Here is a 13,797-nt window from a genome sequence, read left to right on the forward strand (position 1 = left end):
TTTAACAGTAGTGTTTTAACTCTTTCTTTTGAAGCTAGTGTCTTGGAGTTGAGGCAGTGGAATATATTTTAAGCATTCCCTTTAATTTGTGAACACTGAAAATGTGAGGACAATGCTATGATAGTGTTTTTTAAAAAACAGATTTATTGAGGTATAATTAATATACATTGAACTGCAAATATTTTTAGTGTACAGTTTGACACATTTTTGATATACGGTAACTGAAACTATCACCCAAAATAATAAACATATTTATCACTCTAAAATTATCTTCATCCCATTGCAATTTAACCTTCTCTCTCTCTTTATTGCCTGTGGAGCCACAGATTTACCTTCTGTCACTATAGATTATTAGTTGGCAGTTTTTATCATTTCATATAAATGCAATCAGATAAGCATAAGTCAGGAGAAGTTCTGAGTTGTTTTAATGAACATAGTATTTGAGATCCATCCATGTTGTTTATACCAATAGTACATTCTAGTTTATTGTTGCACGGTATTCCATTGTATGGACATATTACAGTTCATTGGTTGATGGCCATTTGAGTGTTTTCCAATTTGGGGATTTTACAAATGAAGTTGCTATGAATGAGTCTTTGGGTGGACATATGATTTTAGTTCTCTTGAGTAAATACCTAGGAGTAGAATTGGTGAATCATGGGTTTCACTTTTTAAGAAATTGCCAAAATATTTTCCAAGGTGGTTGTACTATTTTCATTCTCACCAGAATTGTATGAAAGTTCTATTTGAACCATATGCTCACAAACTCTTGGTGATATCAGTCATTTAAATTTAGCTCTTCTAGTTGGTGTGTAGTGGTATTTCATTGTAATTTTAATTTGTGTTCTTATCTTTGCCAATGATGTTAAGCATCATTTCATGTGCTTTTCGCCCATCTGCATATCTTCGTTGGTGAAATGTTTATTTAAATCTTTTGCCCATTTGAAATAATTGGGTTGTTTGTCTTCTTGAGTTGAAAGAGTTCTTTATATTTTTAGATAAGAATTATTTGACAGGTATTTGCTTCCCAATGACTTCCCTCCAATTTATAGCTTCTCTTTTGATTTCTTTTGAAGATGAAGATGTTAACATTGATGAAATTCAGTGTATGCATGTTTTTTCTTTATAGTTCATGCTTCATATATCTTGTTTAACAAATCTTCACCTAATCCAAACTCGAGGTTTATCTACTGTGGTTTCTTCTAAAAGTCGTATAATTTTAGCTCTTATATTTTGGCGTATGATCTATTTTGAGTTAATTTTTACATATTGTGTGATATTGTACTAAGATCTTCAATAAATGCAGAATAGAAGTGGTGAGAGAAGCCAGCCTTACCTTGTTTTATATCCTGGGGAAAAGTATGTAGTCTTTTACCATTAAGTAAGATGTTACCTATAGGTTTTCATAAAGGCTCTTTATCAAATTGAGAGACCTTGTACTTCTGATTTGTTAAGAGGTCTTTTGTATTTTATAACAAATGAATGTTTATTTTTTGGTGTGCAGTTGATTTCTCTACATCTGTTGACATGGTGAAATTATTTTTTGGTCTTTTAATATAAGCAAATTGTCATAACTTTATTATTTAACATTTTGCAAATGTTAAACTAATCTTAAATTTATTGGCTATATTCCATTTGGTCATTATGTATTATTCCTTTTATGTATTATTGGATTTGATTTGTCAAAATGTTGTTAAGGATTTCTATATCTGTGTTCATGAAGGATATTGTTCTCCAGGTTTCTTGTACTATCATTGTCTGGTTGTGATAGGAGGGCAATGTTGTCCTCATAGAACATATCAGGAAGTGTTTCTTTCTATTTTCTGGGAGAGTTTGTGTAGAACTGGTGTGTTTTCTTCCAAATATCTAGACATGGAACCTTCTTTCTGGGAAAGTTTTTAACTATAAGTTTGGTTTTCCTAATACATATATTGCCTTATGGGTTATCTGTTTTTAATCGAGCTTTGCTAATATCTGTCTTTCAAAGAATTCTTCCAGTTCATCTGTTTTGTCAGATTTGCTGACACAACATCAATTTGTTTTGTAACATTTCCTTACTGAGCTTTAATAGTCTATAAGATCTGTGACGATTTCCTTCTCATGTTTCTACTATTGGTAATTTGTCTCTTCTTTGAGAGGAAAGAATGTCTGTTTTGCAGATTTTTTCAGAGTGTTCTATAAATGTTATTAATTCAAATTGGATAATAGTGTTATTCAGGTCTTTTATGTCCTCTATGACTTTCTGTCTACTTATTATTCATAGAGTATAGTAAGTAGGCTTTCTGTTTATTTCTTATTCAAGAGTATTGAAATCTTCTACTATCATTTCATTGTATGTTCATCTATTTCTCTAGTAATTCTATTTGTTTTGGCTTAATGAATTTTGAAACTCTAATCTTAAGTGCTTATAAACATTTAGGGTTCTTATGTCCTTTTGAGGAATTGACCCATTTATCATTTTGAAATAGCCTTTTTAAATTCTTGTCATATTTCTCTCTCTGAAGTCTACTTTGCCTGATATTGATATAGCTACTCTAGCTTTATTTTATCATTAGAGTGTGTTTTTAAAAATCCTTTTACTTCTGACCTGTTTCTCTAAAATGGGTTTCTTGTAGAGAGCATATATTGGGTGTTGTCTTTTTTCTCCAATATGACAATATCCATCTTTTAATTCAGGTATTTAGACTGTTTAAATTTAATGTAGTTTTTTATATGGCTGGCTTCAAAATATGTCATCTTGCTGTTTGCTTTATCTTTGTTCTTTCTGTTTATTATTTCCATTTTCCTCTTTTTCTGACATCTTTTGAAATAATTGCATATTTTTATGATTATATTTTATCTACATACATAAATTTCAAAAATTTATCTATATTCACTCCCGTATTTGTTATATATTTTTTAGTAGTTATTATAGGGATTACTGGTATGCAACTTTAACTTGTTATAATGTACCTTCAATCATGCAACTTCATATAGAGGAGAAGAGCTGTACACTCACATTTGCATTCCTCCTGGCCTCTCTTCTATTGTTGTTATAAAATGTATATATCGTTAAGCCCACCAAATATATAATTTAAAGGTGAATTATTTTTTCAAGAAATTTGAAAAATAATTTAAAAGTCTTTAAGGTTACCCACATATTTTCAAGTCTTGTTAGTTTTCATTCTTTTATGCAGATTTGTGTTTCCATCAGGTATCATTTTCCTTCTGTCTGAAAAAATCCCTTGAATATTTTGTGTAATCTTTGTCTCCTGGTGATGAAGTCTTTCTGTTTTTGTGTGTCAGAAAGGTTTTTATTTTGCTTTAGTTTTCAAAGATATTTTCACAGGGAAGAGAATTCTAAATTGACTTACTCTTTCAGCACTTTAAAGCTATCCTATTATCTTCTACCTTGCATTATTTCTGAGGAGAAATCTGCTGTTATTCCACAATTCTTTTATCTGTTCCTTCATATGTAATTCTCTCTCCTGTGGCTGCTTTTAAGATATCCTCTTTCCACTGATTTTTACCAACTTGATTATAATGCCTGTTGGTGCAGTGTTCTTTATGTTTCTTCTGTCTGGAGTTTACTTATATTTTTGGTCAGGGGTCCAAGTCTGGAAAACATTTAACCATTATTTGGAAAATATTTAACCATTTTTTTTTAAAAAGTTTTTGCCTCTCCCCTTTATAATGTTCTTTATGCATTTATTAGACTGCAAGGTTGGTTCATTTATTTTTCAGTATTTTTTCCACTTAATGTTTTATTTTGGATTATTTTATTATTTGAAGATATCTTGTTATACTTCCAAATTCACTAATGGTTTCCTCTATAGTTTCTTGTTTACTGCTAATCTCATTTAGTGTATTTTTCCCTCAGATATTATGTTTTCATAGGTGGAAGTTTAATTCAAGTCTTTCTTTTAATGTTATCTCCCTCTTTGTCATGTTCATCCTTTTATTTCCTTCTTGAACATATAGAGTATCAGCGTTTTATAGTTGATAATAATTGACCATATTTTATTGTCCTTACCTACTTTTCTACCATATAAGAAATTCCTGAGTATGTTTCTGTTCATATTTTTTCTACTCATTTTGAGTTGTATTTCCTGCTTCTTTGCCTGCCTGGTAGTTTGTTATTGGATGCTAGACATCCATTTTACATTGTTCCATGCTGAATTTTCTTAAAAATCTTTTTAGAAAAACATTTTTGAACTTTATTCAGATATTCAATTATTTGGACATAGTCCAATCCTTCAGAGTCTTACTTCAAGTTTGTTAATTGGTTCCAAAACAGTCTTTAGTCGAGGGCTAATATGGCTCACTACTAAGACAGGGGTCCCTCGGGACTCTACTCACTGCCACATGGTTTTTTCATTGTTATTGAATGAACATGAGCTATTCTCAGCCCAATGAAAACTATAGGGATTATACTGCCTACTTCTTTCTGGTGATTGTTCCCCCAGCCTTAATAGTTTTATTACATATGTACTGACCAATCCATAGTTACTTGTGTAATGATTAAGTCATTAAACTTCAAATGAGATTATCACAATGCATTAATAATGGCACCTTAATTTACAGGATATATAACTTCAGATTATCATGGGGAGGCCACCATGCTAGGTGCTGGCAGTGATAAGATAAATAAGTTTTAGTTTCTATTTTCATGAAGCTCATAGTCTATTAGGGAAGAAAGACATATAGATACAGTTTGAGACCAGCCTGGCCAACATGGTGAAACTAAAATACAAAAATTAGCCAGATGTGGTGGCGGGCACCTGTAGTCCCAGCTACTCGGGAGGCTGACGCACGAGAATCTCATGAACCCAGGAGGTGGAGGTTGCAGTGAGCCAAGATTGTGCTACTGCACCTCCAGCCCAGGCAACAGAGTGAGACTTCATCTTAAAAAAAAAAAAAAAAAAAAAAAACAGGCATATGGACAAATAATTTTAATGATGTATTACAAATGGTGAAAAAGTATGTATCCAAGGCACAATTGATGGAGAACTTTAGGGAGTGAGATCAAGCTGTTTGTATTTCTTTCTCACATTGAGTAACATGTCATTCAAAATACTGAGTATTTTTAAATTTTTCTATATGAAGTGGCACCAACAGTATTTACAATGAGTTTAAAATAATTCAGAAAATTATGGATGGTGAGTTTCCTGAAAGATGCTATGAAAATTATAGTAACTGTGTACTGTGGTTAAGAAACAATTTTTTCTTAACTGAAACAATTTTTACAATTGCTTTAATAGAGACTGCAGATGAGTCTTATAAGGGAATTAGTTCAAGAGATGAATAAGGTATATTAAATGTTTCTCTAATAAAATAAGGGTCACATTACCCATTAGTTTAGTGTTTAGTTTTCATTTTACATGTGTAACCCATCTTTGCAATTATATTTTTAAGTTCCTTAAGAGCCATAGCTACAGCTTGTTTTTCTTGTTCTGATTTGTATGCCATATGATTGTAGAGTGCCGTGGCATGACTGTCGCTTAAAATGTGTTGGTTCCTTACTATGAGTATAAAGTGTTCCAAGATCAAGCTATGTGATATTTCAATTTTTATTTAAACTTTGTTTCATAAGGCTACTGAAATCTAAAAGAGAGAAAAAGAGAGAGAGAGGAGACAGAAGTGAAAGGGAGAGAGAAAATTAATTTATGTAGTTAATATGCCTGGAAAAACATGAATATGTGTATTTTGTCCTCCCCCCACACTGCACAATCACATATACCTTTTGAAAAGATTGATTGATATTCTGTGTATTGGGGCACATATTTGATTTGCAAATGTGTAAGGGACCAATGCAAGTTTTATGACTATTGATTTTACAAAACTGTTGGTGGTGATATAGATGAAGTTTATTCCATTTAACAAACAGGTTAAAAACTTCAAGCAAGTATTACTGAATTCATTTTCATAAATGGGGGAGTTGGCAGAATTGAATGAGAAAATCAGAATTATGCTGCCCTCGGCGTGACTTAGTTCGGGTCATTAACTTTTATGAATCTAAGATTAAATTGATGCTGCTCTTCAGAGCTCTAATTCTTATGTAATGGCTTAGATCCTTGCCAGAATGGAGGTTCCTGTGTGGATGGAGTGAATACTTTCTCCTGCCTCTGCCTTCCGGGTTTCACTGGGGACAAGTGCCAGACAGACATGAATGAGTGTCTAAGTGAACCCTGTAAGAATGGAGGGACCTGCTCTGACTACGTCAACAGTTACACTTGCAAGTGCCAGGCAGGATTTGATGGAGTCCATTGTGAGAACAACATCGATGAGTGCACTGAGAGGTGAGCAACCAATCACTCGGGCATTAGCATCTTACAAGAGAAAGGGAGAAAGGGAAGGAAACTTCAGAGCACAGTGCCAGAATTGTGGAGCAGGGATGAGGTGTCCACATGGATCCCAGTCCACAGTCATCTATTGCCCAGTTACTGGTTCCTGATAAACATACATAGTTAGAAAGTTAAAGGTCAGAGGTTGCAAAGTTTATAGGGATGGTTTATTATTTCTTGCTTAGAGAACAGAAAGAGCTATAATTCTGTTCTGTTCTTCCCTTGGTCTCTTGTTCATTTCAGAAATCCAAAAATTCCATTTTCTCTGTGGAGATTGGAATTGTTACCAGTCTTTAAGAAATTTCTGGGAGTTTTGTTTCATTTCTTTTATAATATTATGAACATATTTGTTCTATTTGTCTTTTATAAATAATCTATAGTGAAGAGGATTTTTCAAATAAATTAAATTGACTTAGAGATAAAATGAAATGTGATACATGGGAAAACTACAGAAGAACTGGGTAAAACCTAGAAAACTTCACTTTCTCTAGGTATCTATACTAAGCTCAGTCTTTCAAATACTTCTAAGCCTTTGATTATAGAAAGGAAGTGGGCACCTCAGAGCTTCTGGCACCCAATCTAGCTTGTAAGAAAGTTTACGGGATATGGGTTGCTCAGAGGTATTTGCCTCTGTAACATCTTAGATTCCAGAAATCTTACTTTCTAGTAGTAAGTCACGGGCACCAGATGCATAGCTGATGTTGCTCTCTCTGTTTGCTTCTTAGCTCCTGTTTCAATGGTGGCACATGTGTTGATGGGATTAACTCCTTCTCTTGCTTGTGCCCTGTGGGTTTCACTGGACTCTTCTGCCTCCATGAGATCAATGAATGCAGCTCTCATCCATGCCTGAATGAGGGAACGTGTGTTGATGGCCTGGGTACCTACCACTGTAGCTGCCCCCTGGGCTACACTGGGAAAAACTGTCAGGTAATTGACTTCCTTCCCATTCACCAAACTGCTCCCCTAGAGCAGCTGAATATTATACCTGTTCACTTTCTAGTCTGAATAAGTTCCTTCTAAAAGAGACTTTTGTGGATCTCAGGGATGTCCCTGAGATAATCTAGGTAACTTCTTAATAGCTTGCAGATTCCAAAATGGTGCTGGCAATATGGTATAGATTCACAAACGTAAGATCTTGAAAAGAGGCTAACCAAGAACTGCAGAAAAATACGTGTGGGAAATAAACACAGTTTTTTTTTTTGTTTTTTGTTTTGTTTTGTTTTGTTTTACATTGGAAGCACAGAAAGAACCGAAGAAAATAGAGAATAATCAAAATAACCTTTTAAAGGTCAGATGCAACATCTTAGGGGGGTAATAATGATAATTGTTTTATCTTACAATGTGGTAACATTCTCAAAACCAAACAATTTACATATCTTTTAAGTTCAAATATGTAAATATACACTTCCATAAAATTTTAGAATGGAAAGAGCCCTTATAGGCAACTAATCTAACCTCTGATTTCATGGAAGGCAAAACTGAGCCCCAGAGGGGCAAAGTAACTTTTCCAAAGTTGCATACCAAACAGCACTGTATTTAATTTTATGTTATTCCACCTCTTTAATAGTGATAGAATAATAACTCCAAGGAACATAGGAATAAATGGCCAAACTTAGCTTGACTTACAGGGCGCTTACTTAAGTAAGGCTTAGGCTGTATTAGACATGCGAGTACCCACCTCCACAGAATTAAGCAGCTTGTTGCTGATTCCATGGATCCCGAGAGCATTTTTGGTTGGGCTCCTATTTGTTCTCATAGCGTCGATTGGAAGTGCTGGCGAAGCACTCCTCCCTTCTTCCAGCAAACAGTCTATATTGTGAATTTGGCCTTCCTCTTCTCAAGGGGCCAAGCCACTCCGTGTGTGAATTCAGATGAAAGGTGCCAGTCCTTGTGCACTCTTTGCCTCAGATTGCCTTCCTTAGAAATGAGTTCTTAAACGGTTTTAGGCTTATTAACAGGCATTAAGTCCTTTTACCCATATTCACCAAAGATAGATTTGGTCAAGACCCACATGGATTTCTCACACAGGATTAGCATAGAAAGTGTGAACTTGTCTGACAGCTTTAACTTTTTCTTTCTAGCACTGCGGGGTGGCCATGCATGTAGGCAAATCATGTCTAGAGCATTGGGAATAGCTTAACCTGTTGGGTTTCCTTGAATTTTTAAACTTTTTTGGTAATAGCTTTTTAAATAGAAGACCTAAAAGGAATTAGACTACAGCAGGCCCTCAAATAACTTTGTTTCCTTCATCGTCATTTTGTTATAACATTGAGTGGGGAAAAAATCTGTTTTTGGCCAGAGCTGCTATCTGTGTGGGGTTTGCATGTTCTCCCTATGTCTTTGTGGGTTTTCTCCAGGGACTCCAATTTCTTCCCACAACTCAAAGCCATGTATGTTGGGTGAAGTGGACATGTCTACATTGTCCCATTGTGCCAGAATAGGCTCTGGCCACTCATGAACCTGAACTGGAATAAATGGGTTAGAAAATAAATGAATGGGGCCGGGCACGGTGGCTCACGCCTGTAATCCCAGCACTTTGGGAGGCTGAGATGGTGGGTCATGAGGTCAGGAGATCGAGACTATCCTGGCTAACAGTGTGAAACCCCATCTCTACTAAAAATACAAAAAATTAGCCAGGTATGGTGGCAGGCACCTATAGTCCTGGCTACTCGGGAGGCTGAAGCAGAAGAACAGCATAAACCCAGGAGGCGGAGCTTGCAGTGAGCCAAGATTGCACCAGTGCACTCCAGCCTGGGCGACAGAGTGAGACTCCATTTCAAAAGAAAAAAAAAAAGAAAATAAATGAATGAATATACCAATTATTGTAAAATGAAAACTCATAAAGCCTATGATAATCGTACGGGTGCACAACAATAAACGATGTGGTACAAAACCACCCAGCAAGCCTGCCATATTGGTTAGTGTTGCTTTCTGAACTGTGTGATGGTAAGAGGTGCTGACAGTTTTGCTTTGCAAACATTTATTCCTTGACTTGACCGGCCACCACTAGGACTACCGTTACTCGCGGATTCACCAAAAATTGGATAAATAATTATCTTACTTGTTTTTATTAATATTTCTTAAATGAATGTATAGCTTGTTTATTGTAATGTTTAATATTAAAGGTGGGTGTTAATTTGAAGTTTAGTGACTTTTTTAACCAGAAATAAGTGTAGGAACTTAACTCTTTTTTATATCAATTAGACTGTGGTAAAATTGGTTTCATTATATATTGTTGTCCTTAAAGTCGCAGTTTCCAGGAACCTAATGATGACGTTAAGTGAAGACTTATGGTACGTAAAAATGTTTAGGTGTACCTCAGAACACTGAATCTGGTTTAAGGGCTCTTTTACCAGATGAAGGCTCCTTTTCTTTTTAATCAGTGTGCTTTTCTTTGATTTCTTGTAACACAATAGAACTTCTTTTTCTTCATTTCTAGTATTTGAATTTTGATGTATGTACACCCCTGCCTCTGTTTCAGACCCTGGTGAACCTCTGCAGTCGGTCTCCATGTAAAAACAAAGGTACTTGCATTCAGGATAAAGCAGAGTCCCGGTGCCGATGTCCATCTGGATGGGCTGGTGCTTATTGTGACGTGCCCAATGTCTCTTGTGACATAGCAGCCTCCAGGAGAGGTAAGCTTTGCTCCCTTGGACTCAGGTCATTCACTGAAGTATTGACTGACCAGTGGCATTTAGAGCAGGTGTTATTTTTTGTCAGATAAAAGGGAAGGGCAGATAGTAGTGGGTGGGCAGGGCTCTGGGGAAAGGGCTCAAGACAGAAGATGTAAGGGTAGGGGAATAGGTTCAGAGATTCCAGGAAGAAATGTATTTGAAATGAAACTAAGGTATATTCCACTTTCAGGGTTTATTTTTAATATGCATCTGGTACTGAGGGCTGTGAAGAATTGGCTAAGGATAAGATTTGATGTGTCAGCGAGTTTAGGTTTACTTGCTCATCAGTTGATTTGAACCCCATGTGTCACATGTTCTTCTGTGACATTTCTTCCTCACTGGGTTTCCCAGGTGTGCTTGTTGAACACTTGTGCCAGCACTCAGGTGTCTGCATCGATGCTGGCAACACACATTACTGTCAGTGCCCCCTGGGCTATACTGGGAGCTACTGTGAGGAACAGCTCGATGAGTGTGCGTCCAACCCCTGCCAGCACGGGGCAACGTGCAGTGACTTCATTGGTGGATACAGATGCGAGGTGAGGACACTGAGCAAGCAGAGGTCATGGACCTCCCAGGAGATCAGACAACTGTTTTGAGCACTGATATATTGAATTTAGCTGCTTGTATCTTATATTTATAGTTTATAGATTTTTACCAATCCCCATCATAGTGTTTACCACTGTTTTCTTTCAGCTTCTCTATGCAGTAAGTTAACATGTCCCTAGTATGATATTTTTATAGACGTCTGGAACCATCCCAGCTCCTTAGGCTTGCTTTTAGGATTCGGAGCCAAGAGTCACTACCAGAGTGCATTTTATAGGCCCACCCAACACAGCAGTACACACTTCCCTAAATAGCAGCTGAGATAGGAAAAACTGCTTTGTGGAGTATTCCTTTGGCCCCTGTCACTTTTGTATGTAGTCATTAATCCGTCAACTAGCAATTTTCTCTCAAAAAAAGTGTTGCTCATCCTGTTCCCCATAGCATCATGCTAAATGTTACATGTATATATTTCAGGAAATATGTGTCTTCAAGGGACATGTCACTCTTTTAATGTCTGGGCTGATAATGGTTAGAGCAAGCAAGATATTAGCAAAATGCCTGAGACATTAATTTGATACCAATTCAAACCATCAATCAACACTGAGAAAAGCTTTGCTTCTCTATTGTTATATGAATGAGCCAATGATAGCTTCTGTATTTTGGCCCCTGGGTTGTTTATTTCTTCACAGCAGGTTGGGACTCATTAGCTCAAAGGCCTGCCAGTGCCAAACCCAAATTTTGACACATCCAGTTGTTTTAAACATAGTGCTCAAATAAGCAGATTTTTAGCTATTTAGAGCTTACCTGCTTTGCATAGCCTGCAAAACAGCAGCCAAAATCTGCTAGCCATAGTATAAGTAGGACAAGATAAACCCTGGGGCCATACAGACCCCAGACTGATGCTGGCCTTTAGAGCTCTCTGACCCAGAGATTCCTGCCACTGGCTGCTGAGTGACATCACCTAGACTCCCTCTCTGATCCTTCTTTCCCAGAGTTTACTTGCTGTCTTCCTCTTACCCACCTACCCCTCTGGAAGGTCTCATGCTATATGGGACTTCTCCCACATGCAAACCTGTCAAAGTGTCCAAATAAAGCCACCTCACAGCCATATCTTTTTTCTTGGTCAGCCCTGAAATCCTTCCAACCCTTATAGCCACCACAGCCAGCCAGACCCACCTCCCTCTACCCTCAGCCCTATCTCAACCAGTTTCTCACACATATATGCAGTTTCCTAAACCTGGAGATCAATAATTGCATGTCTGTACTACCATCCACATATGCCTTTTGACTGAGTCATAGGGTCCTCATCACATACAGAGGAATGTGTATTTTAAAGATGAGGAAACCTGTACCCAGGAGGAACAAAAGGTTTGCACACCAGTCAAATCTGAAATATCCTTCATTGTATTCAGTCTTTGCCTTCCCTTTAAAGTGCCTTTTTCAACTGGAGGAGGAATAGGTAAATGCCGGTAAGTTGCAGGTTTTCTGTCCCTGCGTAGAATGATTTGCAGAGATTGTGATGGCTCCAGAGAAAATATACAAAAGCTAAGTGGGGAGGTGGGAGAGAGTCACAGAAATGTTCCAGCTCTCACTTGCTCTCATGGTCTGTTTCCAGTAATGGTCCAGTATTTCTTGTCCTTTTTATTTCCTCATGGCAGTGTGTCCCAGGCTATCAGGGTGTCAATTGTGAGTATGAAGTGGATGAGTGCCAGAATCAGCCCTGCCAGAATGGAGGCACCTGTATTGACCTTGTGAACCATTTCAAGTGCTCCTGCCCACCAGGCACTCGGGGTATGAAATCATCCTTACCCATTTTCCATCGAGGGCATTGTCTAAGTTATAAAACCATTCTTAGTGTTCAGGGGATTTTATAAAATCAAAGATAGTAAGACTAGCTTCATTCCAAGCATTTAGTTCTGCATCCTAGTAATTCTCAAGCCATTTTATTCTCCCATCTCTTGCTAACTCTGATGTTGTGATTTATGTTCTCAGTTTTATCTGGTTGTTTGGCATCTTGATATTCCATGAAACACAGAATATGGAACTGATACAATATTAGCATAACATAACAAAAATAGCCTGGTCAGTAAGATTTCTTGTTGCTTCACAGAAAAGCAACTAATGACCTCTAAAATAAACAATTTACATTTACCTGCTTATGTATTTTTTAAATTAGCCAAGTCTTACCTCTATAAGGTGGGGGAATGAATGAAATGAAAGTATCTGCCTATTTTCATCACCTCAGGGGAGGATACTGACGGTGCAAGGTTCTACCTTAGGAATTGCAGTAAGGCCTGATGAGAGATGCAGCCATGGACTGTGAGTGACGGGGCCATCATTCTTCTGTGGGCATTGCCACTGCTTTTCAGCTAGGTGGTAGGGCCATCATTCTGCTGCAGACATTGACACTGCTTTTGAACCATCCCTTGGAAAGAGTTTTGAGTACTGTGTATCAAAAGAGATGTAGTTATGATGGGGCCTACTCTGAGAAGCCTGTGAAAAAAATGTTAAAGGCCATCCACACTGGTGACAAATTCATTCTCGTTAGTGTCAAAGAGAACAGAATGCCAGAGAAGTATTTATATTGCCTTAGAGTTTTGTGTCAGTAAAGTTTGAAAATTTGCCTTCCCAGATATCAGAGTTTGACTAAATTAAAATAGGAGAGTACCCTACTAGTAGGCTGGTTATTGAGGAATGAGGTTAATGGGAAGAAGAAGACTAAGGAGAAACGGTCTTTAAGTATTTGAAGAATTGTCCTGCAAAAAGGAGAATTGTTCTTTATTCTGGAAATCAGTGGTTGAGTAGAAATTAATTCCAATTCATTGTTAGTTTGTTCCTTTGAGAAATTGTACTGGTTAGGACAAGCTACGATTCTGGCGATAGCTATTATCGTAGTTCATTTATGTTGCTATAAAAGAATACCTGAGACTAAGTAATTTATTTTTCGAAAGAGGTATATTTGGCTCACAGTTCTATAGGCTGTACAGGAAGCATGGTGCCAGCATCTGCCTCTGGTGTGAGTGTCAGGCTGTTTCCACTCATGGTGAAAAGTGAAGAGGAGCCAATGTGTGCAGAGATCACATGGCAAGAGATGAAGCAAGTGAGAGGGGAGGGAGATCCCAGGCTCTTTTTAACAACCAGCTTTCATGGGAACTAATAGAGCAAGAATGCTCTCATTGTCTCAAGGATAGCACCTTGAGACATTCGTGAGGGGTCTGCTCCAGGGACCCAGACACCTCCCATTAGGCCCTACGTCC

At 37.2% G+C, this 13,797-nt stretch overlaps 1 protein-coding gene across 1 annotated transcript in view; it reads left to right on the forward strand.

The window, feature by feature from the left end:
* Window positions 1-13,797, forward strand: part of NOTCH2 (notch receptor 2) — a 161,156-nt gene that overhangs the window by 125,323 nt on the left and 22,036 nt on the right. Inside the window, 5 exon segments of the mRNA XM_017864160.1 lie at window positions 6,050-6,278; window positions 7,049-7,250; window positions 9,805-9,958; window positions 10,349-10,533; window positions 12,199-12,331. Coding sequence (XP_017719649.1) covers window positions 6,050-6,278; window positions 7,049-7,250; window positions 9,805-9,958; window positions 10,349-10,533; window positions 12,199-12,331 — 903 coding nt within the window.

This window comes from Rhinopithecus bieti, unplaced genomic scaffold (genome assembly GCF_001698545.2).
Source record: "Rhinopithecus bieti isolate Rb0 unplaced genomic scaffold, ASM169854v2 scaffold_74731, whole genome shotgun sequence".
NCBI lineage: Eukaryota > Metazoa > Chordata > Mammalia > Primates > Cercopithecidae > Rhinopithecus > Rhinopithecus bieti.